The sequence below is a fragment of the Lissotriton vulgaris genome, chromosome 9, assembly GCF_964263255.1.
Source record: "Lissotriton vulgaris chromosome 9, aLisVul1.2, whole genome shotgun sequence".
NCBI lineage: Eukaryota > Metazoa > Chordata > Amphibia > Caudata > Salamandridae > Lissotriton > Lissotriton vulgaris.
In genome coordinates this window covers 362947279-362973417 of record NC_141697.1, presented here as the reverse complement: position 1 = coordinate 362973417, position 26139 = coordinate 362947279, and the positions used below count along the sequence as shown (strand labels likewise).

General features: G+C 44.0%; 1 protein-coding gene across 1 annotated transcript in view; it reads left to right on the top strand.

Moving 5' to 3' along the window:
* The first annotated feature begins 7700 nt into the window (after positions 1-7700).
* CLMN (calmin) overlaps positions 7701-26139 on the top strand; it is a 517285-nt gene continuing 498846 nt past the window's right edge. Inside the window, exon 1 of the mRNA XM_086937734.1 lies at positions 7701-8191. Within this exon, the coding sequence (XP_086793860.1) occupies positions 8110-8191 (82 nt within the window). The 5' untranslated portion in view covers positions 7701-8109. The remainder of the gene's footprint in view (positions 8192-26139) is intronic.

Below are 26139 nucleotides of genomic sequence, written 5' to 3'. Positions count from 1 at the left end.
TCCACCGATGTCTGCAAAACCAAAGGTGGGCATGGATCAAAAGGAGATCCAGACTTACTGGCCAGAATGGCTTTAAAAGTCTCCTCAAGGGAGACAGGTGTAAAGGACTCAAGACGCGAAGTCCTCCTGATTGTCTCAACTCCCTCTGCCCGTTCTAAGCTACATAGGGAAGAAGATGGCAAAGGAAATGTCTTCACAATGTCAACAATCTTGTTGTCGAAATAATCGGCAATCAAGTTACAGAGGTCCTGAGATGGAGGGATCTCTTGTGACAGGGCCGATGGGTTGGTGAAGTCATTTACTATTTTAAAATTGTATTTTTGTCCAGAACCCGCTGTAGATATGGACTGTAGGTAGTAGGCTTTTTTAGCTAGTTTAATCCCAGCATGATAGTGCCTTCTTGCTGATTTATAGATATTACACGCAGCCCCTTCATATTTCCTACGCCATCTCCGTTCAAGTGCTCTCACTTCTTCCAGCTCTAACTTCAGAGCCGGCGAGAACCACGAGTCATTCCTTTTGCCCTTGATGGCAGCTGGATTTTTCGTACTAGCTGGTCCTAATAGATCCCCAGCCAAACCTATCCAGTCACGGAATTTCTGGTTATCTGTTATAGTGTCGCCAGTTAATACAGGCGTACCTTCTTTTAACATTCCTATCAGGTCTGGTCTGCTAGGAAATTTCTTCCAATTAGGTTTATGCGTATTGTTACGTGTTTCATTATTCATGATAGCAGCGGGAACATTATAATTTGATACAATATCAAAAGGAATGAAGAAATGGTCAGACCAGATTTGAGGACGCGGCTGCCTGACCATTAATCTAGCCGAGTTGGAACAAATACAGTCCAGCAAGTGTCCGGCTACATGGGTCGGTTCTCGATTTCGGAGAGTGAGACCAAGAATATCAATAATGTCAATAAAACTACCTACTCCTGGTTCTTTAAGGGAGTCTAAGTGCAGATTTAAGTCTCCTAGCACCATAAAATGTGAATATCTAAGCACCAGATCGCTCAGTGCATCTCCCACAGTTTCAAGAAACTCCGTAGGAGAGCCGGGGGGGGGGGGGGATAGATAAGAGCGCCAGAAAAAGTAAGGGAGTCGTGGATGCCTAGACAAAAAGCTAAGGCTTCAGCACCTTTGATGGTTGTCAATGCGTGTATAGAACAGTTAAGTGAATTATGGTAAATTATAGCCAACCCTCCTCCTCGTTGATCCCTCCTATCCAGACGCTGTATCTGATAATTATGAGGGAGAGCTATAGCTAAATCCGGATTGGACCAAAGTCTTAACCAGGTCTCGGTAACCAAGAGCCAGTGAGCCAGGATGTGGTGGTGATGGTGGTGGATGTGGGGGTGGATGTGGTGGTGGATGTGGTGGTGGATGTGGTGGTGGTGGCGGATGTGGTGGTGGTGGATGTGGTGGTGGTGGATGTGGTGAAAGTGGTGGTGGATGTGGTGGTGGATGTGGTGGTGGAAGTGATGGTGGTGGGTGGGGTGGATGTGGTGGTGGTGGATGAGGTGGTGGATGAGGTGGTGGATGTGGTGGTGGTGGATGCGGTGGTGGTGGTGGATGTGGTGGTGGTGGATGTGGTGGTGGTGGATGTGTTGGATGTGGTGGAGGTGGTGGTGGATGTGGTGGATGTGGTGGATGTGGTGGTGGATGTGGTGGTGGATGTGGTGGTGGATGCAGTGGATGTGGTGGTGGTGGATGTGGTGGATGTGGTGATGGTGGATGCGGTGGTGATGGTGGATGCGGTGGTGATGGTGGATGCAGTGGTGATGGTGGATGCGGTGGATGAGGTGGTGGATGTGGTGGTGGATGTGGTGGTGGTGAATGCGGTGGATGTGGTGATGGTGGATGCGGTGGTGATGGTGGATGCGGTGGTGATGGTGGATGCGGTGGTGGTGGTGGATGGGGTGGTGGTGGTGGATGGGGTGGTGGATGTAGTGGTGGTGGGTGTGGTGGATGTGGTGGTGGTGGGTGTGGTGGATGTGGTGGTCGATGTGGCAGTGGATGTGGTGGTGGATGTGGCGGTGGATGTGGCGGTGGGTGTGGCGGTGGGTGTGGCGGTGGGTGTGGCGGTGATGGTGGATGTGGTGGTGGTGGATGTGGTGGTGGTGGATGTGGTGGTGGAAGTGGTGGTGGAAGTGGTGGTGGATGTGCTGGTGGATGCGGATATAGCGCATACTTATGGCATGACTAAAAAAAAAAGCACGCTGGTTCTGAGACGCTGCGGGATCTTAACGACTGAGATGAAATCAGCAGCATTCCTGGATTTCTTAAAGTTTGTCGGAGGGGAGGGGGGTTGTGGGCTTTGCAGCACGGAGCGCACAGCGAAGAGAGTTGTGCTGTTTCTACTCCTTGGAACATTTGTGCTCAAAAAGCATATTTTACTGGAGACACATTGATGCGATGCTTACAGCTTGTAAGCTAAATCGACACAAAGGTAATAAACACCCACTTGCAGCATAAGACAGACCAAAAACAGTATAGTTTTCTTTCAACTTGGATGCATATTCGGCTCTGCAACTGAGAGCCAACATAGCAATTTTAGAAACAACGGATAATGGATTAAGACAGCTGTCAAACTGTCCTTGTAATTCTTCAAATTCACACATACAAATGGACAGACAGGACACGTGCGTCAATGACGACACCGCAAAGGTAGCAGGATAAAGAAACGTAATGTGTAAACACTTCAGCAAATAACAAACGTGAATCACGAGATATCAAGTACATGCATCTACTCCCAATAATGAACGCATGTGCCGTAGTGACAGCATACCAGTTAAAAGCATTTTACATGACCCTGTCCCAGAAGAGGGTAACTGTACTGCAGAGTAGTATCCAATGGACAGCAAATGACTGGATGTGATTATGTGCATGCCCGCTTTTCCAAAGGGTGTACTGGCAAATGTCAACAAGTCAGACTATTCTGAGCAATAATTTAGCAAACCAGCAGTCGTATCACATTAGCAGAGTCACTCTTCAATGAACCTGCATTGGCAAAATGTAAGGTCATTCATCTCAATGGTGCAGCGCTGGCACTTATTACAAATAACGTCAGTCTTTAATACACCAATTTGACGACCTTTTAACAATCGTCCTTTAAAGAACAGATACATAGGCATGGCGATTATGTCTTTAATGGACCAGTACGGCCATTTCTCAAAAATAACATCTATAAGTGTACAGTAATGGCACGTAAAAGATCTACATCTGCTTGGCTAGTGAGTACACACATTTCCGGCTCTGTAGGTCATGAGAATCAGTATTCGTGGCTTAAACCATCTCGCTTTACATAAAAATATGTTTGTCATAGCAATCCAGGAAAATGTAGTTCAAATCGAGGTCTCTGGCGCTGTAACCACATGGAAAAAAGGCTGCTGCATGTACGGAATATTAGGAATGTGTGATATGCGCATGCTAGTGAGAGACTGCTACATAACATGGTAATTCCGTTTTAAGCACAGTCAGAACATGAAAGAAATACTCACAAAAAGGTTGGTACCACCGCTTTAACATACGTACGCTTTACATGCACCAAATACAACAACAAACAAGCTACAAAAAAACGAATATATGACTTTACCACGAATACAAATACTCTGCATGGCATTACCACGCGAATTTTACTTCGCAAGTGGCTTTACCACGCAGCTTTTTAGAACGCAAGTTCTAACATCGCATTTAAAAAACGTTACGTTCAGCAGCTCTTACTTCCATCCACCATGGAAATATGCGTCAAAACACGTCTACCAAAACTAAAAAAGGACTACAATTATGACGTACACGCCACGTCTTTGCTGCGGCTCTTTTCTTTTACTTTTAAATGACAATGTAGTGCGTTTTTTTAATGTATTTAGCCTGCTCGTTTTATTTTTTATTTTTTTATGGGGGGGAGACGCCCCCAACCCCCCAAGAACACGCAGAACTTACAAGCAGGACGACCAAAAGGAATACCACTTGCGTGGTAAAGACGGTCGTGGAAGGCACCCGCGTTGAAGAGACGTTTGCGGGGTGTGTGGATCGTTGATAACGTCATTCGTGGAAAAGACTTCGCTGTAAATGATGTTTCCCCAATAAAACAAGACGGAGGGCATTGCTGTGGGGAGGGGGGGAGGAGAAATGCGACACGGCGGGCAGGGGATGGGGCGGAGCGGGGAGAGCGGCGATGAGGGTGTGAAGCAGCAGGGGCCTTTGAAGTGAAGCTAAGCTTCACTTCAAAGGTGTTGGAGGAGTGCGGCTGAGGGAACAGATGGCGATTTGATGATGTGCACGCGCATTTTAGGTCAAAAGCGCACGGGCACCGCACCAAATCGCCAGTTAGTTAAAGTCTGGTTAAAGCCCTATAGTCTCGCTCCGCTCAATGCGCATGCGCATTGATAGGTCACGAGACCTAAAAAGGTTATAAAGCATTATGCCTGAAAGTAGACTTATCTTTCTGAGCAACAAAGAAGGAAGATGGATGGTCTCCATGGGACTTTATACTTGTCTAGAATGTTCATTGAAGTTCTATGTTATTCAATTGTTGCTGCTGAGCTGTGGCAATAAAGGAGATTTGCATAATATGGCCTCCGTGTCGTGCCATAAAATTTGGCTTTTCTTGCTGCATAATTTACTCAAGCTTGCTGTATAATTGGCCCTCTCCTGCAGCATAATCCTAGTGGCTCTGGTTATAAGTGGAATAATATGAATGGGTATAAACAGTGCATGGGGAAGGCCCGACTTATAGTTTACTTAGTGTGGTTAGCGAGTTCTCCACATGATGTACGAAGGTGTGCGAGTTATAGCATGTTTTGGGTGAGGTGCAAATTATAGCAAAGTTATAAGTATAACTTTTGAATTTCTATGGGAGGTTAAGTTAGTTATGTACACAAATATTAAATAAAGTTTTACTAATTATAACTAATCTTAAACCTTTGTTTTTTCATTGAATATCTCTGTGTGTATAATGTGTGTGTAGCGTTTCTATGCTCATCTACTTCCTATGTTAAAACCGGTCATTCCTATCAAGTAAGTTGTACTCAGTGTTTTAAATGGGCCGGTAATCACCGGTACCGAGTACCGGCACTTTTTAAATTTACCGGGCCAAGTACTGGCACTTCTCCACTGTCAAGGAGAGAACCGGTACTCAGGGTCGGACTAATAAATTGGGCACTGGACTGGTTCCGGCTGTGGCAAGCAGCCCGATGGGGCCTGAACAGCCTATTGGAGGCCTGCTGCAGGGGAAAGAGGATCTCTGCTCACTTCCTACACAGATGTACCCTCTCCTTGTCCTCATCACCTGGCTGCCAGACATCGATGCTGGGTCCGTAGAGGAACGCAGGCACAAAGGGCCATTTTCACCCCTTGGCCTCCCACTGGAGTCTGACCGTCTTTCACATGACTCACTTGTCCCTGTGATTTCATCCCACCCACTGGGACATTGAGTCCTTGATGGGCGGGGCGGGGATGAGGTGGTGAGGATGTCTTAAGCAGCCTCCTGGGGCCCAGGTGAGGTGGGGGACGTCAAATGGCCTTACCATTGGAGGCCTATATTGTTCTTCCCCTGACCTCTACCCTGCTGGACTCTGCACATACTCTGGACCCTGAAGTGTTCACTGTCTGCCACTGCAATCTCTCTGGTGGGGGGGGGGCACCTGCCGAGGGGAGAGGAGGGAAAATGGGGGTGAGTGAAGGTGAAGAGTGAGGTGGGAGAAGCAGAGAGTTTAAAGTAGGAAAAGGTAGAGAGGCAGAAGCGGTAAGTGCAAACAGAGATATGGAAGGCATCCAGACGGTTATGGAAAGAGATAGAGAGGCGCGGAGAGGGCAGATTAGAAATAGAAAGAGTGATGAGAGAGAGTGATAGGATACAATTGGGGTAACAAGAGTGGGACAAAATTAGCTACAAACGGGAGAGAGGTAAGTGCGGGTGGGATCTCGAGCTCAGAGATGTGAAAACATAGAGTGTGGGTTTGAGAGGAACAGAATCAGGACGTATTTGGAAAGAAATGTCTGGAATGCTTGTTTGTGTGTGTGTGTGTGCACCCTTGAATATTTAGGGATTGCACCAAATGCAACGAAGTAGGAACATTAGAAATATTATGATATTTAGAAGCTGTAAATATTACAAAACAAGAAAACATGAACATTTGGTATTTCACTTCATTTTATATAATGAGTTAACACATTTCGTTTGGATTGATACATTTCTCACAGGTTTTGTTCTGTCCTGCAAAAAGGTGTAAGTGCCAGAGTCTCTCTCGTCCTAGAGCACATTGATTATTAGCCTGAAAGAGCTAAAAGTACTGTTGATGGCTTGGCTCATTCGGGGTTTTAGTTGTTAATCTGCACAATGGAAAGTTTGAGGCCACTATCCGGGACAATGAAAGGACAACCTGAATACTCTATAGAAGTGTTTTTGTATCATGTCTAACTCCGCCCACTGTCCACGCCCCTAGCTCAATTTAATGAGTACCTGCACTTATTTTTCCCCCATTTAAAGCACTGGTTGTACTTAATAATGTGTTGGCTCTGCTATGAGTGAAGGGGTTGTCTGCTCTAAGTGGAGAGTGTGCTGCTGTGCTAGGAAGCGTCTGGTGTCTGCGATGGCAGTTTATGTTACCTGTGCGAGTGTGTCTGCTGTCAGTAAATGGAGTTTATGTTGCCTGTGGGAGTGTTTGCTGGCTATACCAAGAAGGCCTGCTGAATGTGCATGGTATGTTTACTGTATGAGAAAGTCCTCTGTCAACGACGACAGCATCATGCTCTTGGGGCGGGGGTTCTGGTGCCTGCAAAGGGAGTGCCTGTGTCTGCGGGGTGTGACTGCTGTCTGCGAGGGGAGTGTCTGTGGCGTCTCTCGGTGGATTTGCTTTGTTTTCATCACATGTTCACCGAATGTCTGCGAACTTCGGCCCCGACTGGAATCCTTGTAAACAGAGAGCTGCGTCAGCAGCAGGTGCGCAGGTCACAAGTGGCATCACAATGTGCGTGGGAACCTCAAGTCCCACACAGGAATCGGTGCTCGCCCGCCAGACTACATCTTCGGTCCCTACCTTTGTATACTACATTGGCTCATTTTCACTTACCTCGCCCTGACCGCGACAGAGGCGGTGTACCACCGCGCTTTCCCCAGCCCAACTACCGCCCTCGGCGCTCACTCCCCCTGAAGAGGGTACCCCTCTCTCTTCCCGCGCCCTGCGGGAGGTAGCTCGTACCGCCTGACCTCGACCATGGAGAAGACTTTTCTCTCTTTACGCTGACTCACTCACTCCGGTCTGGAGTGGAATAACTCTCCTTTATTGCTTGATAATGGCCCATTACCAGTGCCCTATTCTATTCCTCTCCTAACTTTGAGCGACCCCCAGCTGTTTGTCTCCCCTGTAGCTGTCACTTTCTCGAGCTTGCCCCGTCGGGTGCCAGGGTGCGGGAACACGCAGATTCGCTCCCCCTGCCTAGTCCCACATTGGCAGCACATCAGCCACCTCCTTAATAGAATCAAAATAGCCCTCGGTGCCCGCGATGCTTGAGAGCTCGCCTCTCTCTGCCCCTGCCTAATGCCATGTGCGCCCCTGCGCGCCATGAACGGCCCCTCTGCCCTGCCCTGACTTTCCCCTCCCACAGAAGCAAAACATCACGTTCTCACAACCCTTGTCTTGAGCGTACCCTCTCCTTGCAGTTTTTATTTCCTCCCTCCTCCATGCCCCCTCTCTCTTTGAGGCTCCTGCAGCTTTTTAGCTCTCTATAAGCAAACCCACGCTGCCCCGCCAGGGAGCTGCCAGCCCCTCTCTCCGGAGCAGGTACTTTCCGCTGCTTTTGCCGACAGGTCACTCCACCCCCTTCCACGCTCGTGCCCTCTCCCTGCTCCTGGTCCCGTACTCTCGCCCTCCCATCACTGCTCCACTGTTGCACTCCTTGCTCCCTCCTCTCCGGTCCCGGGAGATGGCCGAGGGCTGCTCCTGCGCGCGCTGGCCGTCCCCCTCCCGCTCTGCTCCCTGAGCTGGGAAGCGGCCGCCCCCCGCCCTCCTCCCCCAGGCACAGGAACAGGACCCCTCCGGCGCCACGCTCTCTTTGAACCGTTTGGTGTGTGTTTGCAGCATTTATCATTTCACCCTGGATAGCCCCCATGGCCGGGCACGAATGGGACTGGTTCCAGCGGGAGGAGCTGATTGGACAGATAAGCGACATCCGAGTCCAGAATCTGCAAGGTAAAGGAAAAAAACATGTTTTCTCCAGAGCCTGTTTCTCATTCCTCATCTTCTGTGCTGTTATGTGGGTTGCGCTACCCCAGCAACAGCTAGCTGTGGCTGCTTTCACCGAGTACAGATCGCAGCCAGATCGCTGAAAATGTTATCTATCATGTTTTTCGCTTTGCCATGATAACGCCGATCTCCCTCAAAGCATGCCAGTTGCAGCGGCGCGTGTGTGGGTTGTATTGCATTATTTATATTTGATTTGTTTGTGTATGCGTTGCGTTTATGACGTCCCTGCATCCATCAGGCTATAGGATATTGTAGCAATGGGGACGTGTTGGGGGGCTTTGTCTTGGATGCGGCACGAGCCTCAGCTGTTTTCCGCTCATCTTTTCTGAGTGTTTGCTGCTGTTACTACTTTGCACATTTGGTGTGGGCTGATTCAGGCAGTGTGTGATTGATGTTCGACTTTGCCACTCCGAGGCTGCGGGGCACTGTGCAGGGAACACCTCCACCAGAATCAACAAAACAACGTGTGTTGGTCTTAACACCCCTTTGGCGCACTCTGGCAGTCCTGGTGCGCGAGAGAGACTGGAGCCAATCAGGAGGGCTCTCTGAACTTCAGCACGAGTTTTAGCACAAGCAGCCTCAGCTGGGTGGTCCTCCCCTCTTATTAGTATAATTGATTCGGAAGAGAAGTGTTGCTGCTGGAACTGCCTCTCAATCCAAAATCACTCATTTCAGAACATCGCTGGAATGATGTGACAGAGAACTTCAAATGCCAACAGCTTGCATGCTGCTTCACTTTGTTTCCAACATCTTTTAACTGCTGATAGATGTAGGGTGGCCGGATGGCTCACGTCACAGGAACGCCGCCTTTCCCTTCTTGTACTTTGATTTCACATATCAGAGCATTCTGGGAGTTGTAGTCTGTTAATTTTGTTTGAGTCCTTTGGACCAGCCAATACATGTGAGAACAATATCTAAAAGCAAATTTCACAAGTGGTATAAAGTGGTGTTCCGGTGATGTGGGGCCACATGGAGATCCTACATATTCGTGCAGAAAGGATCTTTTTCCACACTCTAATGTATACCATGTATGTGACAACTTCATCCAGTCATGAATTGTAGCTAATAGCTCACTGTGTTCTGGGACTTGTAGTTTTTCTTTAAAACTACATATGAGTTCAGGCCCCCCAGCATGCAGAGTGTTGTTTACTTTGACAGTTCGTATTGGCCCGTAAAAGGGTGCCCTATTTATTACACCCTGTATTCCGACAGTTGGCTTATGTTAAGGTATTCGGCAGAAGCGTAACTGGTGCTAAATTGGGGGGGGGGGGGGGTAATTCTCCCAGCAATAGGCAGAGTGGAGCTGCAGGGGCTCTAAGAAGGGTTGAAAAAACAATAACGTCTCAATTACTATAACTGCCCCAAAAATTGGGTTAATGTTTGGATTTTGGTGCTTAACGCAACAAAACGTCAGATTATTTACTGGCTTGTATGTGCCCTTGTACATTTCGACAGGTTTTAGCTGCTGACATTTAGTAGAAGAAAATGCGTGAGGTGTGATGTTTATCACACAAATTGTAATTGGTATATGCGTGGCAATAGAATTTACCGTTTGCAGTAACTATGAGACCAGTTACAAATGGGGCATAACATACAGATTTTGGCGTTGCCATATTCTGTTATGTACGAGGCATTTTTCTCCAGGTAAATTGTGGCAGTTTTGACTTCGCAATATATACCTGGGGAGAAGTGCGGCGGCTGTAGTGCTTGTCTCACAACTTGTCTCTGCCACGTGTGCTGTAAGTAAGTAAACATCGCTACAAAAATAGCTCAGCACACACAAAACTGGTTTTACAAACCATGTATGCTGCTATTCAGCAAAGACCAGAGTTCACGGGCAGACAAACAGTGCCAGGCCTGGTGAGGGGCGGAAGTATTTTCCGTGGGTGCTAAAGAGGCCGAGACAAGTGTAACTTTAGGATTCTCTTTCCATAAAAGCCTTTTTCTTTTTCCTGCACCCCAGGCCAGGAAGAGCCTCAGTGTAATGTGTCACTGCTCAGAAGCGAGCATTTTGAAGAAATGATCAGTATTTGCTTATTTTCCTTACATGAGGCGCTGGCTTCTATGTGGTAACAAATTAACTCAAAATAACTGCAAAAGATAACTTTGTTTGCTGTGTATGCTCTGGAGATGTTGTTAGCCGCAAAACAAATCTAAAATGCCTGGAAAACATTGTGTCGAGAGCCAAGGCCAGCAAAAGGTCCTATATTACAAAGTATCAATAAAGGGCATATTATGTTCACGGCCACTGAAATTATACAGCAATAAAGCACATACAATGCGGCAGTGTTGACTAAATTGTGCTGCAAGGTGAGGCAAGTTATGTGGCACATTCTGTGGTCATGTTGTTGCACTACTTTGTGGTGTTACTACACTAATAATAGGATTTGGGCAACAGTTTTTCCTCGGTAGTACCAGTTTAAAAGGTAAAACTTGATTAAGCAACGAGCAATTGAAAGGTGATCAGTTACATATGCACTGGGTTTGGTGTCACTATGCTGCACTATGTGTGATATTGTTTTTGTGATTTTTGATCCATTTGAGCAGCAAACATTATTTTGTTAAAATCTGAAAATTATATGTCAGATGTTAATGTGCTACGTCTTGTAAATCTATCTTTATGTGAAGAACGCGTCAGCCAGAGCTAATCGTATGATTCTAGTGGCCCTAACTATGTAAACTTTGAACACAAGGAAGGTCTGAGAGGAAACAGTGGAAAAGGAACATGGGCAGTGTAAAATAAAACAATCTGACTTTAAGGCTCAGGTTGTAAGCACATAGTCAAAAAGGGGTGTTGCACTTGTTTTCATATGTTGGTATTTTATGGCGCCTTGCAGACTGGTTAAAAACAGTAGAAATATGTCTTCCAGGTGAGTGCTTGGTATAAGTTGATGCAAGGCCCTAAACCGTATGGGCTGTTTGCGTTAGATGAAATTGCTTTGAATTGTGGGTAGCGCAATGAAACATCAGTAGCCAAAGATGCAGTAAGGCTTCTGATTGTGCCATTATATTCTTATGGTTGCCATGACATAGAGTAAGAAGGTCCCTTTTTTGTATGAACAATATCTATATATTTTCTTCAAATTGTCATCATCTATTACCTCTGTCTAACAGCTTAAACCAATTCAAATTCCTTTCCATATCCCTTCTGCTCTCAGTAAATCTGTTCTGCATGAGTTTAACCATGTAACAATTCAACACAACATTCACTAAGCCTCTCCTGGGGTAAACAACCTTTACAACGCACTACCATTACGACGCAACTTTTACAACGCAAACCATTACAACGCATTGCGCTGGGGGGCGCTCTAGGATAGGAAATAGGTTTCATTTACAATCCAACACCTTCCCTACTATCCACGGGGACTGGAGTTGGAATAGTAAATTAAACTATTCACTATCCAGCGCCCCAAAGCACTATGCGTTGTAAAGGCATGCATTGTAAAAACCGCATTGTAAAGGCATGCGTGGTAAAAGCATGCGTTGTAACGTCATACATCCCTCTCCTGGACAAGACACCAGGGGCATGACATTGATGCTTGATTGATATGATACTCTTAAATATTTCACTCCATCAGGTAAAGCCACCCCCACACCCTGATTCTTTTCCTATCTTGATACTTCCTTTTTCCTTTAAGAGTTTGATATACTTGGAAATACTCCTGAATTAGGAAACATATCTATCACCGTGTTGTATTTAGTTGCCGCCTTCTCTAAACAGAGAATTTTTATCTGCCTTGTACTCTAGTGGTTATCTAGCCTTCTTCTTTTACTTAGCTAATGTTTTTTATCTTCTCTCACAGCCTCCACTGTATCTTTTCCTAATTTCTTCATACTTAATTCTGAGCTCACTCCTTTCTGAAGGAACCATATCGTGATCCACCCTTCCTCCTAACTGCACCTCCTTCTCACTCATACTTCTCTCACTCTTTCGCAGGTCTCTCGTTATCCTGATTTTTGCTCTCTACTCTCCCCCTTTAATTTGTTTTTTAATCTAACTACATAAAAATTGCAAATATGGATGTAATATCCTGAGCAAAAACTGTTCAAAATAATAGGCACAGTCCACAACAAAAGTAGTCTCAAGAGTTCTTCTTTTGTCTTCTTTGTTCCTTTAAAACACACTTCAAAACAGGTCCTAGCCAACACGTGTTTCGTCTTAGCGTGGAATCAGCCACAGACTTCTTCAGGGCAAAATCGTAATGGCAAGCTATAGAAAAAGTGACAATATGATCAGTAGAAATGTATTGTCCAAAAGCGTCAGGGCCCAAACAGTGTGGCTTTTCTCATAGCTCCCAGAGCCCTAGTTAACTGCGATGGGCTGTCGAAATAAATACCAAGTCCGGAGATTCAATTCAGACCCCCTTAGAAAGTCACAATAAAATTTAGGAGGGTACTCCCCAAAAACGGCGTCTCGTTAATTCTATGGTGACTTTTTCAGTCAGTTTATGCAAAAACTGCTGAGGTTTAATGCAAAGCGATAGCCCCTCTATTGGGCTTGACACTAGACCTCAAAAGAAATTACATGACTAAACCCTCCTCTCCTGTGTTCAATGCAAATAACACTGCCTGTTTATGAGGTCTTTGAAAGGTAATGTAGATTCAATAGATGAGTATTAGATTAGTATAATATTTTATTTTCAGTTTTTACAATACTCTTGGTTGAGGCCAACGTGTTTCACGACTGCAAGTCGCTTCATCAGGGCCATAATTATATTGCAAATGCATGTTCATAAATTACTAGGATGAAATGGTTTCAAAGGTAATGCAGTGTTATAATTGGATGGTAATGCTTCTTCAAGTTTCGAGGATACTGTAAGTCCAGTGTGTATATTTCTTCCAAAAAATGATATTCAAATCAAAGTATGGGTACGATGGCTGATCGCTGATAGCGGCTGGGGGACTGAGGTTTAACATATATGGCTTTTACATAATTCCTGGCAAATATTGTGTACTATACTTACTTTAAAGCTTCAAGTTCAAGTTCAAGTTCAAAGATTTGTGTAGCGCACTACTCACCCAGAGGGTCTCAAGGCGCTTGAGGGGGGGGGGGGGGGGGTATTTTACTTATCGAATATCCAAGTTTTTAGTTGCTTTCTGAAGGAGAGGTGGTTCTGTGTAAGGCGGAGGTGGGTGGGGAGAGAATTCCAAGTTTTGGCCGCTAAGAAGGAGAAGGATCTACCTCCCATGGTGGATCTATGGATGCGCGGAATCGCGGCGAGGGCTTGATTGGACGATCGCAGTTGTCGGGTGGGGGTGTAAAAGGACAGTCGCGTGTTGAGGCATTCGGGTCCTAGGTCGTAGAGGGCTTTGTGTGCGTGGGTGAGGAGACAGAACGTTATTCTCTTGTTGACGGGGAGCCAGTGGAGGTCTTTCAGGTGACCGGAGATGTGATCTTGGCGGGGGATATCTAGTATGAGTCTGGCTGAGGTGTTTTGGATGCGTTGGAGTTTTTTCTGTAGTTTAGCTGTGGTTCCGGCGTAAAGGGTGTTTCCGTAATCCAGTCGGCTAGTGACCAGTGCGTGGGTGACCGTTTTTCTTGTTTCGGTGGGGATCCAACGGAAGATTTTTTTGGGCTTTAGGCCAGCCACTTTTAGCCATTTGCTTATTTTGCCCCTGACCTTCTGCCGTTGGCTTTGGACTTTGTCATTCACCTCTTTAATCCGCCCCCAAAATAATTTTATTCTCGCCCTTTTTATTGGATGTGTCCTTTGCATCTTTTGGAAGGCACTGGGCACTATTTCACAACCATTGAACATTCAGTCTTCACAGTGGAAGGAGTGCTGACAAACAAGCATCTGAAAATGGACGTTTCAGAAAAAATGTTTGCTTTATTTTCTGCAGCATCTGTTTGTCAAACTCTCTTTTCAAAGTATGCTCCCCAGGTCTGCTGTACTGCTCTTTGATTGACTCTAAATAAGGTGATCATCTAGGAATGGTATTCTACATACGTTTATTGTTTTACTATTCCACGATGGCCATCATGTTAATAATTAGTTGGAGAGGGGCACTGCAGCATGGAGATGTGAAAATTGGCAAACGTGCCTAAAATGGATGCTACAGAGAAGAAAACAATAAAGTTCTGGTACTTACTAAGATCATTTGAATTTAATATTATTGGATAATATACATATATGTGTTAGCTGAAGCTAGTGCGACAAACTGATTGCTGCAGTGGTATCACGGATTGAAATATATATATATATATATATATATATATATATATATATATATATATATATATATATATATATCATTGGAAAATAATAATATTGTCAATTTGTCCACAATTGTCCTAACTAAGGCAGAACAACAGTTGCTTTTATTGGGCCTAAATGTTTGTCCAGGACAAAGCTTAAACTATGCCAATATGCAGATTGATATATATTGCTTTATCCGAAAGCTAAAACTACAAAAATTATTTGCCCTGAAATCTGTGAAAGAAATGTCTATCAATGATCAGGACAATACTAGAGACAAATTACTATCAGCCGATGTGCCCACTCTACTCCTGATGCATGATCTTAATGATGCTACTGCCTCTCAACCTGACGGTCCAGATGTAGTCCTGTTGACTCAACAACAACTTAGCAAAATCAACATATCACAAAAAGGAGCATGACTCAGTCCCTTTAAACCCAAGTCTAAATTCTCCCTCTAATGCCCAGGGATGCACTTGATACGTTTCATGACTGCATAATCAATGACCTCAAAAAGTTATATCGACAGACGACATGTAAATATAATCAAATGAGAAAGAAAATGTAATATAAGAAGAGGGAATATTTGAAACTGATGAAAAAACTTGGCAAAAACAATGAAATTGTTATAAAGAATTTGGATAAGGGAGGCAATCTAGTAATCTGGCCGAAAAAAGGATTACATTATGGAGGTACAGAGACAACTCAATGATGGTGTGTGTTATGCTAAAACGACACATAAGGAATATTCCAGTGCCAAAGAAACCTTATACAAATTACTATCTCTTTGGAGGATGGTAGGCTTGATCTCTAAAGATGAGTTTAACTTCATGAACATTGATTTTCCAATTATTCCTATTCTATACCTTATCCCAAAAATTCATAAGGAAATATCACAGGTTCCAGGTAGACCAATAATATCGGCTATAAAAAGTGTTGGAGAACATGTTAGCCAATACATTGACTTTTTCCTACAGGGCTTGGTCAAAGATTTACCAAGCTATGTAAAGGATACTGGCGATTTTCTGGACAAAATTGACGATTTGGAATGGAGTGATGATATGTGGCTCTTGACGCATGACGTTGAGTCACTTTATACTAGCATCAATCATGACCAAGGAATATCTGCTGCTAAATACTTTCTATCCAAACGATCATGTGAATACCACGAACATAATAAGGTGATTGTGAAACGAATGGAATGGTGCCTAAATAATAACAATTTTTTGTTTGGTAAAGACATGTTTAAACAGTTGCGTGGTGTTGCGATGGGCTCCTGTTTCTCCCCCAGCTACGCGTGTTTACACGTGGGCTGGTGAGAGGAATGGGTGCTCATGGCACATCACAAGACCTAGGTTGATGAAAAGATTATATGTTACCTGCGTTACATCGATGATATATTTATTCTATGGCAGGGAGACAAATCTGAAGCCCTTTTGTTTGTGGATGAAATTAACAAAAATGATTTTAATCTTCATTTCACGTCACACATTGATAAGAACAGTGTAGAATTTTTGGATGTTAAGGTATACATTAAAAATTCCCGAATTGAAACATCCTTACACAGAAAACCGACGGTGGGAAATACTATTTTCCATGCCACGAGTCACCACCCTCAACATCTAATTGCTAGTATTCCATACGGGGAGATACTAAGGCTTAAACGGATATGTAGCTCCAATAGTGATTTTGACAAATGCCTTGAATTAATGTTGACCATACTAAAAGCTCGAGGTTATTCTGACAGATTACTAAATCAGGCTGTAGAGAAGGCAAAAACTAGAAGTCGTGCTAGTCTTTTTAAAAATATTAGAGATGACCCTGTAGCAGAGGGTGGCTTGCCCGCTGAGATCGGAGAAAAGATAGATAATAGCTACCCTAGGCTTATCACTACTTTTTGCAAAGAGGTGAGAAAGATCAAGGCCATAATAAGGAAGAATTGTCAGATCTTACGCACGGATAACATACTCAGTCTCAACTTACCTTGCACCCCTGTTGTTACTTTCAGACGAGCCAATAAAATGGGCAGAGTGCTTGATAAGACTAGTCCTGAGGCCATTACTAAATCCATATGACTTAAACCTACACCTGGCTTCCGTAAATGTAGTAGCTGCCGGGCATTCAAATTTGGAGTAAATATGACTCACTATAAGACTCCATTCAGCAATCAGGAGGTGGCAATTTCTGGCAGCTATAATTGTAAGACTGAAAATGCTATTTACGTCTTGTTATGTACCTGCGGTCTGCAATATATTGGCAGCACTAAGCTGCACGTACATGTAAGGATTCTGCAACACTTACGCACCATTCTTCATAATGACCAAGCTTACCCTGTAGCTTGTCATTTTAAGCAAAAACATAAAAGTGATCTGTCTGACCTACAATACTGCGTAATTAATGCCATTCCTAAATTGCGTAGAGGAGGCAAGCGTGAAGGCCAGCTGGGTCGACTGGAAACTAAAATGATAGTAGAGTTCGATAGCAAGTGGCCGAACGGTCTTAATAACACAGAGGAAATACATAATTTTCTATAGCCTGCTATGTCTGAGTACCTTTTCCCCGTTGGATACTATGTATTTGGGCCTAAACTTTAAGATAGAAATTTCCAGTGTCTCAGTGGCTACTGTATTCACAGGATAATTTTTTAGGAAGTTTGGTGCCATCATTCTGATATTGAGGTTCCCTTATATCAGGAACTACCTGCATAACAATTGGCTCCTATGTAAATAGTTTGTTTCTACACTTCTATGTACTAATGTAGATACATTTGTATTATTATTTTAGCACCTCCCTTGCACATGTTTTTACCAATTGGATAATTTAATATGGTTTTAACAACATGATTATTTATATGTCTTTTAACAATGAAATTCTAGATCTATGAATTCTTGTTAACAATATTTATATCTTAATGTTGCCCTAATCGGTTTCGCACTTTCCAAGCTCATTTGCACACTATTTTGCAAAGTTTGCACAGTGGAGATGTTTACCTCTATATGTATTGTTTTGCACAGCGTTCTGTAGCATACGTTATTATGTACTGGTTAGGAATTTAGTACAACTTGTGGAATGATAGCAGATTTTGACACTCTATAGTGGTCTCTTACGTATATTTGATATGTACACCGATGTTGTCAGAGACACAGTATTTATACGGTTAGAATTGCGATTATTTCAAATATATAATAGTGTATTTATACAGTTATAGCTGCTATTCTTTCACTTAATTATTAATGCTATTACAATGTATTGCATTTTAAAAAAAAAATCCTACCTTGTAAAGTATTTATACAGAGATAAATGTATTTATACAATTGTAACTTTGTAAGTATGCTAGAAAAACGCCGGTATTTTTTCTATGACAATGGTCAGGTGACCTAATCACATGGTGTGATTAGGTGTGCACTTATCAAAAAAAGCACTTTAAAAAGGTAGATTCTCCTTGTACCCGATGTGTGATCAAGGGCTGCAAAGCCCGAAACGCGTCACTGCTGGAAAACAGGCTGAAATAAAATAAGAACTGGCCTCAAAGTTAAGTGGTCCGTCCTCCTTATTCGCCTGCACTGCTGGAAGTGGTTTGGAGATGTGCACTGGATCGTTGGATTTCGTTATATATATATATATATATATATATATATATATATATATATATATATATATATATATATATATATATATATATATATATATATATATATATCTCTCTATATATATCTCTCTCTCTCTATATATATATATATATATATATATATATATATATATATATATATATATATATATATATATATATATCGAAATCCAACGACTCCCCAACCTCCAAACGGCGATGGAGACACACACGAACTCCAATTCCTGTGACTAAAGTTATTTTTTATTTATTCTTGTATGCAGCGCTCCCGCAACCTGTCATTATGCGTTTCGGCCAGCCAAGCTGGCCTTGATTACATGTATATATATTATACACCCCCACTGTAGCATACATCATGGGGTACAGAGCTGTCCGCCTTCAGCCATTGGCTTCCCTTTCTGAGAGTGGCCACTTACAATAGTCCCCTTGAAAAGTTTTATAAAAAAAAATTGGCAAAAACAAAAGTTGGCAGCCACACCAGCGTCCTGGATTTGGTAATGCTTGTTTTCTGTAACATTCATTAGGTTGAGCCTAGCGCAGCGCGCATTCACTGCTCTACGTGAGGCTTCTTGTGAGCACTCCAAACTTCTCTGTGTGGGTCTGACTCCCCCACGCATTAGGTTGGTTGTTGCCTGTGTCATTTAGTTTTCGTAGGCTGAAAATGGCTAATGGCGGGTGCATGTCCCACCTTTTTAGCAAAGGTTCACTCCCACAGAGTTTTGCTTGCAGGAGCGAGCAGCGGTGCGCAGGGTGGCAGCTGCATTCCTTACATTCCTTACAGCGCACCACACCACTCGCGGGCTAGCAGATGACCCTTTCATGAAATGAAGTCTCTTGCAGGGCTTTGTTGTTGCTTTCGTTATCACTCAGCTGTTACAAATACCCGTATTTATTTCAAGTTTTAATCTTCATGCCCCCCCGCCTCCTCCACCCCTGGGACCCCGTGTAATGAATGTGATAACACTTGTTGTCACTGGCGTATGGTATCTTCGCTTTTGTGTCTTCTTGCTTGCTTTTTCTTTTGCGCTACACTCTTGGCACGTCACAGCAACACCGCATTGAGGTGTGCGTGATGTTTTCTCAGACACTCGCTGAAGATGTGTGTGGACAGGGTTGGCCTCGCCACATTAAAGCGGTATATGTCTGCTCATCAGTCCGTGTCCAGGTGTGTACCACCCAATAGTGCCTTGCGAGGCTCATGTACTAATTGGGGCTAGCCACACACAGAACTTCCAGGCCGAGGTGTATTGGACATGCTGCCCACAGTTACAGTCACCCCTCATGTAACGCACACCGCAGAGCGAGCTGTGTGTTGTTGCTAAAATAATATACTGCAGCCATTCCTCCCGCTGGTACTCTTTGTTGACTTCAGAAGGGTAAAGGATTGATTTGGCCCTGCAGTTGCGCCTGTGCAACACGGCTGGGCTCTGCTGTGGAAGACGGTGTTTGCTTTTATGTGTACATATTTCACCCACAACATAGAAGTGTAAATGCACGGCTGCCAGTGTAAAGGCACAATCGACGTGTTTCCGAGTCCGGGGCCGCGGCATGCTATAGTCATGCAGGGCTTCACAAGCCGAGCTGTAGTGAACTCACCTGTGTCAGGAATGCACTGCTCGTGGCTTCCGTAAGGACGGTGCCTGGCAGAGTGTAGCACCTCAGCTTACAACCCTTGGCTGCCCTCATGCTGTTAGTGTCTTGATAAACCTCCTCGCCCGTCAGCGTGTGTTCACTGCTGTTCCTTCCCAATCTGTGGTGTCTCACGGCAGTGAAAGAGCTGCGTGGAACACCTGTAGTGTCTTTCTCAATAGTGCCTCGCAGACAGCCCTCCTTCCAGAGTTCAAGGCGCTAAGCTGATGATTACTGTTTACTAGTGCTTAGAAATGCCCATTCATCTCCAACGCATCTTGGCTCTTTCATATTGACTTTAAATAAAAAGTGTACGATTAGTCGAAAATGTTGAGTGTGTGGGCATGCTAATAGGGGATAATCTGCTGCATGGCTAAACTTATAAGGTCCCAAAGGCGAGACCTATTGGCTATGCCAATGCTTGTTTTTCAGATGCTGTGGTTTGTTCTTTCTTCACAGTACACAAAAAGCATTGTCAAAGCCAATTCCATGCAATATATACTTCAAACCTAATGGCTTTGCGTAGGCTTGTTTAACTCTTTATGTTACCTCTTAAAGTCATCGTTAATGCTCCCTCACCGTCTGAAGTCCTGTGCACTTTTTTTGGAGTACCGCAGCGCCCCCACACCTCTAATTTCAGCACCTATGATAAGGAATATAAATCAGAAAATGTAAGGTTGCAACAGTTTTATTATGAGTAAAGATGCCACATACAGCCACACCAATGTACAATTAAAAAATGGTTGTCACTTCACTTTGGGTAACAAATTCTGTAACCCATGCTCACTTTCTAGTATATTTACTGAGTCTTTTCATATAATAAATTGTCTTCTTGAGCCCACTAGGAACTGACTCATATTCTTATCTCATTCTGTCATAGTCTGTTTTTTCTTATTTTCCCCTGCTAAAACCATAATCCTTTTATGTGGGTCAGAATCTAAGATACTACTGTATGCATGGACGTCAATTCACCAAAATGTCACAAGGAGCGGAAGTAACATCCTATGCCATTTGACATTTACTTTCACTCAAACACACATGCATACACATACAAACACATTCACTCATATACACACACACTCTCTTAGATATGCACACTCTGACCTGCAAGCACGCACAAAACATGCATTTAAAAGAATTTCTTGCTCACCTCAGATGCCAGATAGGGTCATATTCCAGGTAACTGTACTCCATTTTTGTACTACACTAATAGTGGCTAATACAATATTATTCACTATTAGTGTAAATTAAAAACTGACTGAAAACAAAGAAAGTGGTAGGTACTTCAACCAACATCCATCAGGACCAGCTGCCCTGGTGTTCCTGGTACTGACATTGCTACCTCTGAGGTCAGGGGTTGCTTAGGCAATGCTTGGGGTCGCAAAGGGCAAGCCAGAGGTCGCAGCTGGGACCCCTAAATGATGTCCATGACTGTATGATTTTTAGGTGACTAAAGTCTTTGTGTGTTTTGGGATTGCTTTTTGTCAGATTCTCAGCAACCATGGTTTAACCCTATCCATGCTGATGACGGAACCGTTCCGTCATCAGCCGCGGTGGCGCTGTGCTGATGACGGAGCGGTTCCGTCATGGCCCGGCCGCCGCGGCTGAGCGGCGCTGATTTCGCGCCTGCGCGGCGCGTTCTATTGAGCGGGCGGGGCCATCATGGAACCGCTCCGTCATGAGCACAGCTCAACCGCGGCTGGTGACTGAGCGGTTCCGTCATCAGCATGCGCCCGCCGCGTGGCCGCCCCACCCCCTTAGCACTGCGGCGGAATAGCCGCCGCAGTGAAGGGGTTAAGCTTCCATGCTTGCTCACAGGCTTCTAAAAAATAAAGACAAATGCCAGATGTGTTGAAGTGTACTTTAGCCATTGAAGCATTCTCTATGGCACTATTGTTCCATTGATTGGAATTGGTAAATAAGGCCACAATAAGAGAACAGAGGCCCGACTGTTTCTGAAGACAGCTGTGATCTCACAATCCTACCCCGTAGATTAACAATATTATTATGGGCATAGCGCCTTGTCCTACATTTAGGGTGGCATCTCAACTGTGTAGGACACTGTGACCTTTTGATTCTTTTTTTGTGCCGCTCATTATTTTAACAGACCATAATTTCCTACATGTAATTAAAGAAGGAGGAGGCCATTTATGGTTTGGTGGACAGTAAGGCGGCTTTCATCTGTGTAGCAGCCTGCTCATCAAATTTACGGCTCCTCAGTGAGAGCATAGCAGAACTGGGATGCCTAAGGGTAGCTCTGAGCTATACAAGTGCTACATAGAACAGAATAGAATATTTGGTCTTAATATGAGTGCCAGCCACGCAGCCATATCATGGCGGCACAGTCCGCATTCTTTGTATTCTGGAGGAAAAAAAACGTCAATGTTGTGCTTTGTTTTGTAGAGGAAAAAGCAATGCACCTAACATTCAGAATTCTCTTACCTTTCATCATGGACATTTCAGTTTTTTCATGTTTGCATAGCCATGGGCGAAACGAGGAGCAGTTGGCTTCAAAAGGCTCATCCTAATTAGTACAGGTCTTCGACACTGACACACCTGTGGCCCAGTTGCATATGGGCCACTGGTAACAAGAACTGCAAGCTTCTGCAGGAAATTCGGTAGTATCTGACCATTAAACGCGGCGGGAACCACAAGGTGGGCAGACGGGAAATTCACTAATTTATGTCCAGTATCTCGCCTCTGGATGACCCCACCTCACAGCTCTGACTGGACTTGGAGTTCATTGTGTGTGACTAATGTCATACTAAATTCCAATTCAAAACCGGGTAACACACTGTGGAGTAATCCCTGTCTTCTTTGCTTTGAAGAGTCAAGTATACAAGTTGTGTAACGTGGTTATCCAATTGGTGTGCAATAGTGCCCGAGGGCGTGGTACTCCGGAAATAAATGAAGTTGTCCACCACAGTTACACAGATACTGAGCAGTAACGACTGACTGCTGCAGGGCCGGCAGAAGAGGCCTGAGAGTGCCACATGCAAACTCCAAAGAATATTATGAGCATCACTTTTGCTCTGTACAGAAATTTTAGAACTCCGAATTTGTTTTTGGGTAGATCATCTCACTCTATTACTGAGAGCATGCTGTGTAGGTCTATCTTTAACCGAGTCTGGTGGCTTAGTGGACTAATGCGTCCATTATAGGGAACTGAGTTCGACCACATGGTTACAGGTTCAAAATCCCGGCCAGTCCACTCAGAGTTTCATCCTTCTGAGGTCGATAAAATGAGTACCATTGAGTTGGGGTAACAATTAACATCTTTTATTCAGCACGAAAAGACCTATGGGTGAATGTGTGGTTTACAAATGCACATGTTATGTTATCTTTAGCTGTGTTGCAGACACCCAGACAGACTTAAGTTTCCGGATCCGGAAGCATGACAAATAATACATCAAATATCCCTCACTGCCAGTTTTGAGATCACACAACATGGTAGAACAATTCTGCCAGCTCTATTCTATGCTAGCTCTTAGGAGGCCAACTTGTGCATTGGAGATCATGTTGTGTGACGGCCATTGCTTTAAGTGGAAATATAGAGATGTCGGTACTTTCTATTTCGAGTACCTGTTTGCTCCTAAGAAGTGTCTGTTCTCTCCCATTACATGTATTGCAACAGTGCTGAGAAGTGGAAGTGCTCTCCATTTAAATTTAAAGAAGTGCAGATACTGTCAGTACCAGGCAGTAGCTGCCCATTTGAAACACTGGTGACCACATCCATGACAGCACTGGGCTGTGAATTTTGGGATATTGACTTCTCATTGGACGATGGGAGACTTGTAGGGTCCGGATGTAGAAGCTGCTGGGATCAGAGGTGAGTCCCTCCACATGTTGCGGGGAATCGTGATGCTGGTCTACATTTGTCAGCCTCTTACTGTTAGGGAAAGTAGGTTCTTGCCACTGTTTTCAATATTTCTGCCTACTATATGCATTTTATGCTCACTTCTGTGGGTGAGAGGCAGGTCATTCAATTGCTCTTCATAGCAGGGTGATAGATGGGTTTTCATTCCAGAGGATGGGAAATAAAAGTGACTTTCTTAGAGGTATTTTTAAAGGTACTGTGCGCATTTCAGAGTGGCAAAATCATACTGGAGAGTATATATGAATCAAGTCTCTTTTAATTAAGAAACCTGCTGTCGTCTGTTTATTTTATGCTATCATTTTTATGGCTTTAATTAACTAAACAATACAATGACCTTACCTTACTGGGGAGTATAGTTGTGCTGTTGAACAGAACAGTAAGAAACATGGGTTTAAAATAACTTGTTGACATTTTGATGGGCAAGCAATATGTTTGAATAGACGGGCATCCCAGGAACCGGCCCCTGAGAAGCAGACCCGCGTCACCACATTTGCACTCTAAGTTAGGTGCACTGGTTCAGCTTTTCCAAACCAGAGCAAATGATCCTTGTTCTGTGCTGGGCGAAATGCTGGATGTAGAACTGGTTCAAAAGTTAACAAAGAGAGAAGCAATGTTGGTAAATGCCAGAGCAATGCGTAACATTCCCAAAGCGAAACATTAACTACTTGCAAGGAACGGATATTTGCTTTCCAAACAAATGATTTACAGATTGCTACTTAAAGCGTACGGGTGACTGCACCCACCGCAGATAAGGACTAGGCCGGAATAACTCCTGTGCGCAGCTCCGAGCAACACTCCTAATCACACATTCACCGGCTTGGCCGGTGGAGAAGCCATCCAGCCAACGGCTTTATGATCACTAAACGCTGCTAAGATCTGCTAAATGTCATTAGACGTATTCGCACATTTATTCATTCTTGTGGCTGTTATGTGATGTGGGACGACCTACCTTTCATAGTTCCCAATCAGCCTCGTAACACTGCTATGCTGTCCATAGAGGCGGTGAATCTGAGAAGAGGTGTCCAGCTGCGCGGGAAGATTTGAAGTTGGAAGAATATTCCAGTCACAAACTCAAATGAATACCTGGCTTGTCAGAGCCAGTTCAATCGTTTTCTAACATGGTGGATGGACCTTTGCTAGAGGCCGCTTCTGGTTCTAAGGTCTCATTACTCAACTGTGTCTCAACGCATCCAAGGGTCAAACCTTTGAACAGGGGATATCCTGACTCCGATTGGAAAGGAAATTTCAAATGTACAGGACTAAGAATACTGGCTAAATTCGGTTTCATAACAAGATGGCCTATGACTAATGAATTAGTATTGGTATTCAAAATGTGTTGTTTTTAGTTAAATTATGTTTTTCCGAAAATTAGCACTTGTAAATGTTTTAGCTTTTATTACATTTTTTATTTTTTATTTTAATCTGTGATAATTTATATGTACTATGGTAATGGTTTTAAATACTAAATACAATAAAAGATCTTCTGACTCCGATTGCTACCAACATGTCTTCCCAGCGAGCAGTTTTTTGTTTTTAGATATCCAAGGTGCTTTTTTTGGTGAAATACAGGCACCACCATGTGTTATGGTAGAAACATCCCACTGGGATACAAATGTGTTGGATCCAACCTCCCACCTGTATGAGTACGAGATCAGGCCACCTTTAAAAACCAACATTACCTCATGATAGGAGCCCTTCCACAAGACATGCTAGTGTTACCAATGGAAGGTCCATTGTCTGCTGGTAGAACCATTCAAAAGTTAAATAGCTGATAATGGGAAGGGTGTGAATGTTACTAGCAAGTTGTAATGTTTATAGTTGTGAAAATACTTTTGAATGTAGTTAGTTGAAAAATGCTCCAGTTTCATTGGCTTATTTAGGGAGAATTCAAAAGTTAGAAGTGTAGTCATTTTTTGAAGTGTAGTAATTTTCTAAGAAATGTAAGTCTCAAAAATTAAAAACAAAACGTTGACAGTGCAGATAGTTTTGCTTATCTGTAATATACATACAGATGATGCAACATGTCTACAGATATCTGTTCAAGCTGAGACGAACATATTTATAGTCAGATATGCACACAGACCAGCAAAAGCAGACTCACGGGTGTCTGTGCCCATAGGCGAATAAACATTCATGCACATAGAGCTACTGACACATGGGCGGCTGCTGTCAAATGAAAGTGGTGCGGCAGCGCAGGGGAGAATAACACAAATATTAAAAAGTATCATTACCTGCTGGCCGCCACCTCAGTGCTCTGCTCCTGACAGTCCACGGGCTGGGGCACAGGCTCAGTGAACTCCCCTACGCCAATCCAGACTCTGCTCTCATGCTGGTAATACTGTTACCAGCACAAGAGAAGCGACAGGATTGGTTGGAGTGGGCTTGTTTGCCACTCACTCAAGGTCCGGAGCCTGTGCCAGTTCTCTACCCAGCTGTGCAGCATAGCTCTGGTTGGGGAGATCAAAATATGCATGTCATGCTGGCCATCGTAAGACAGCCAGCCAAACCAAAGTGCACTTGCAGTGCTCACTACTACTCCTCCTCACTTCTGCAGCTGCTG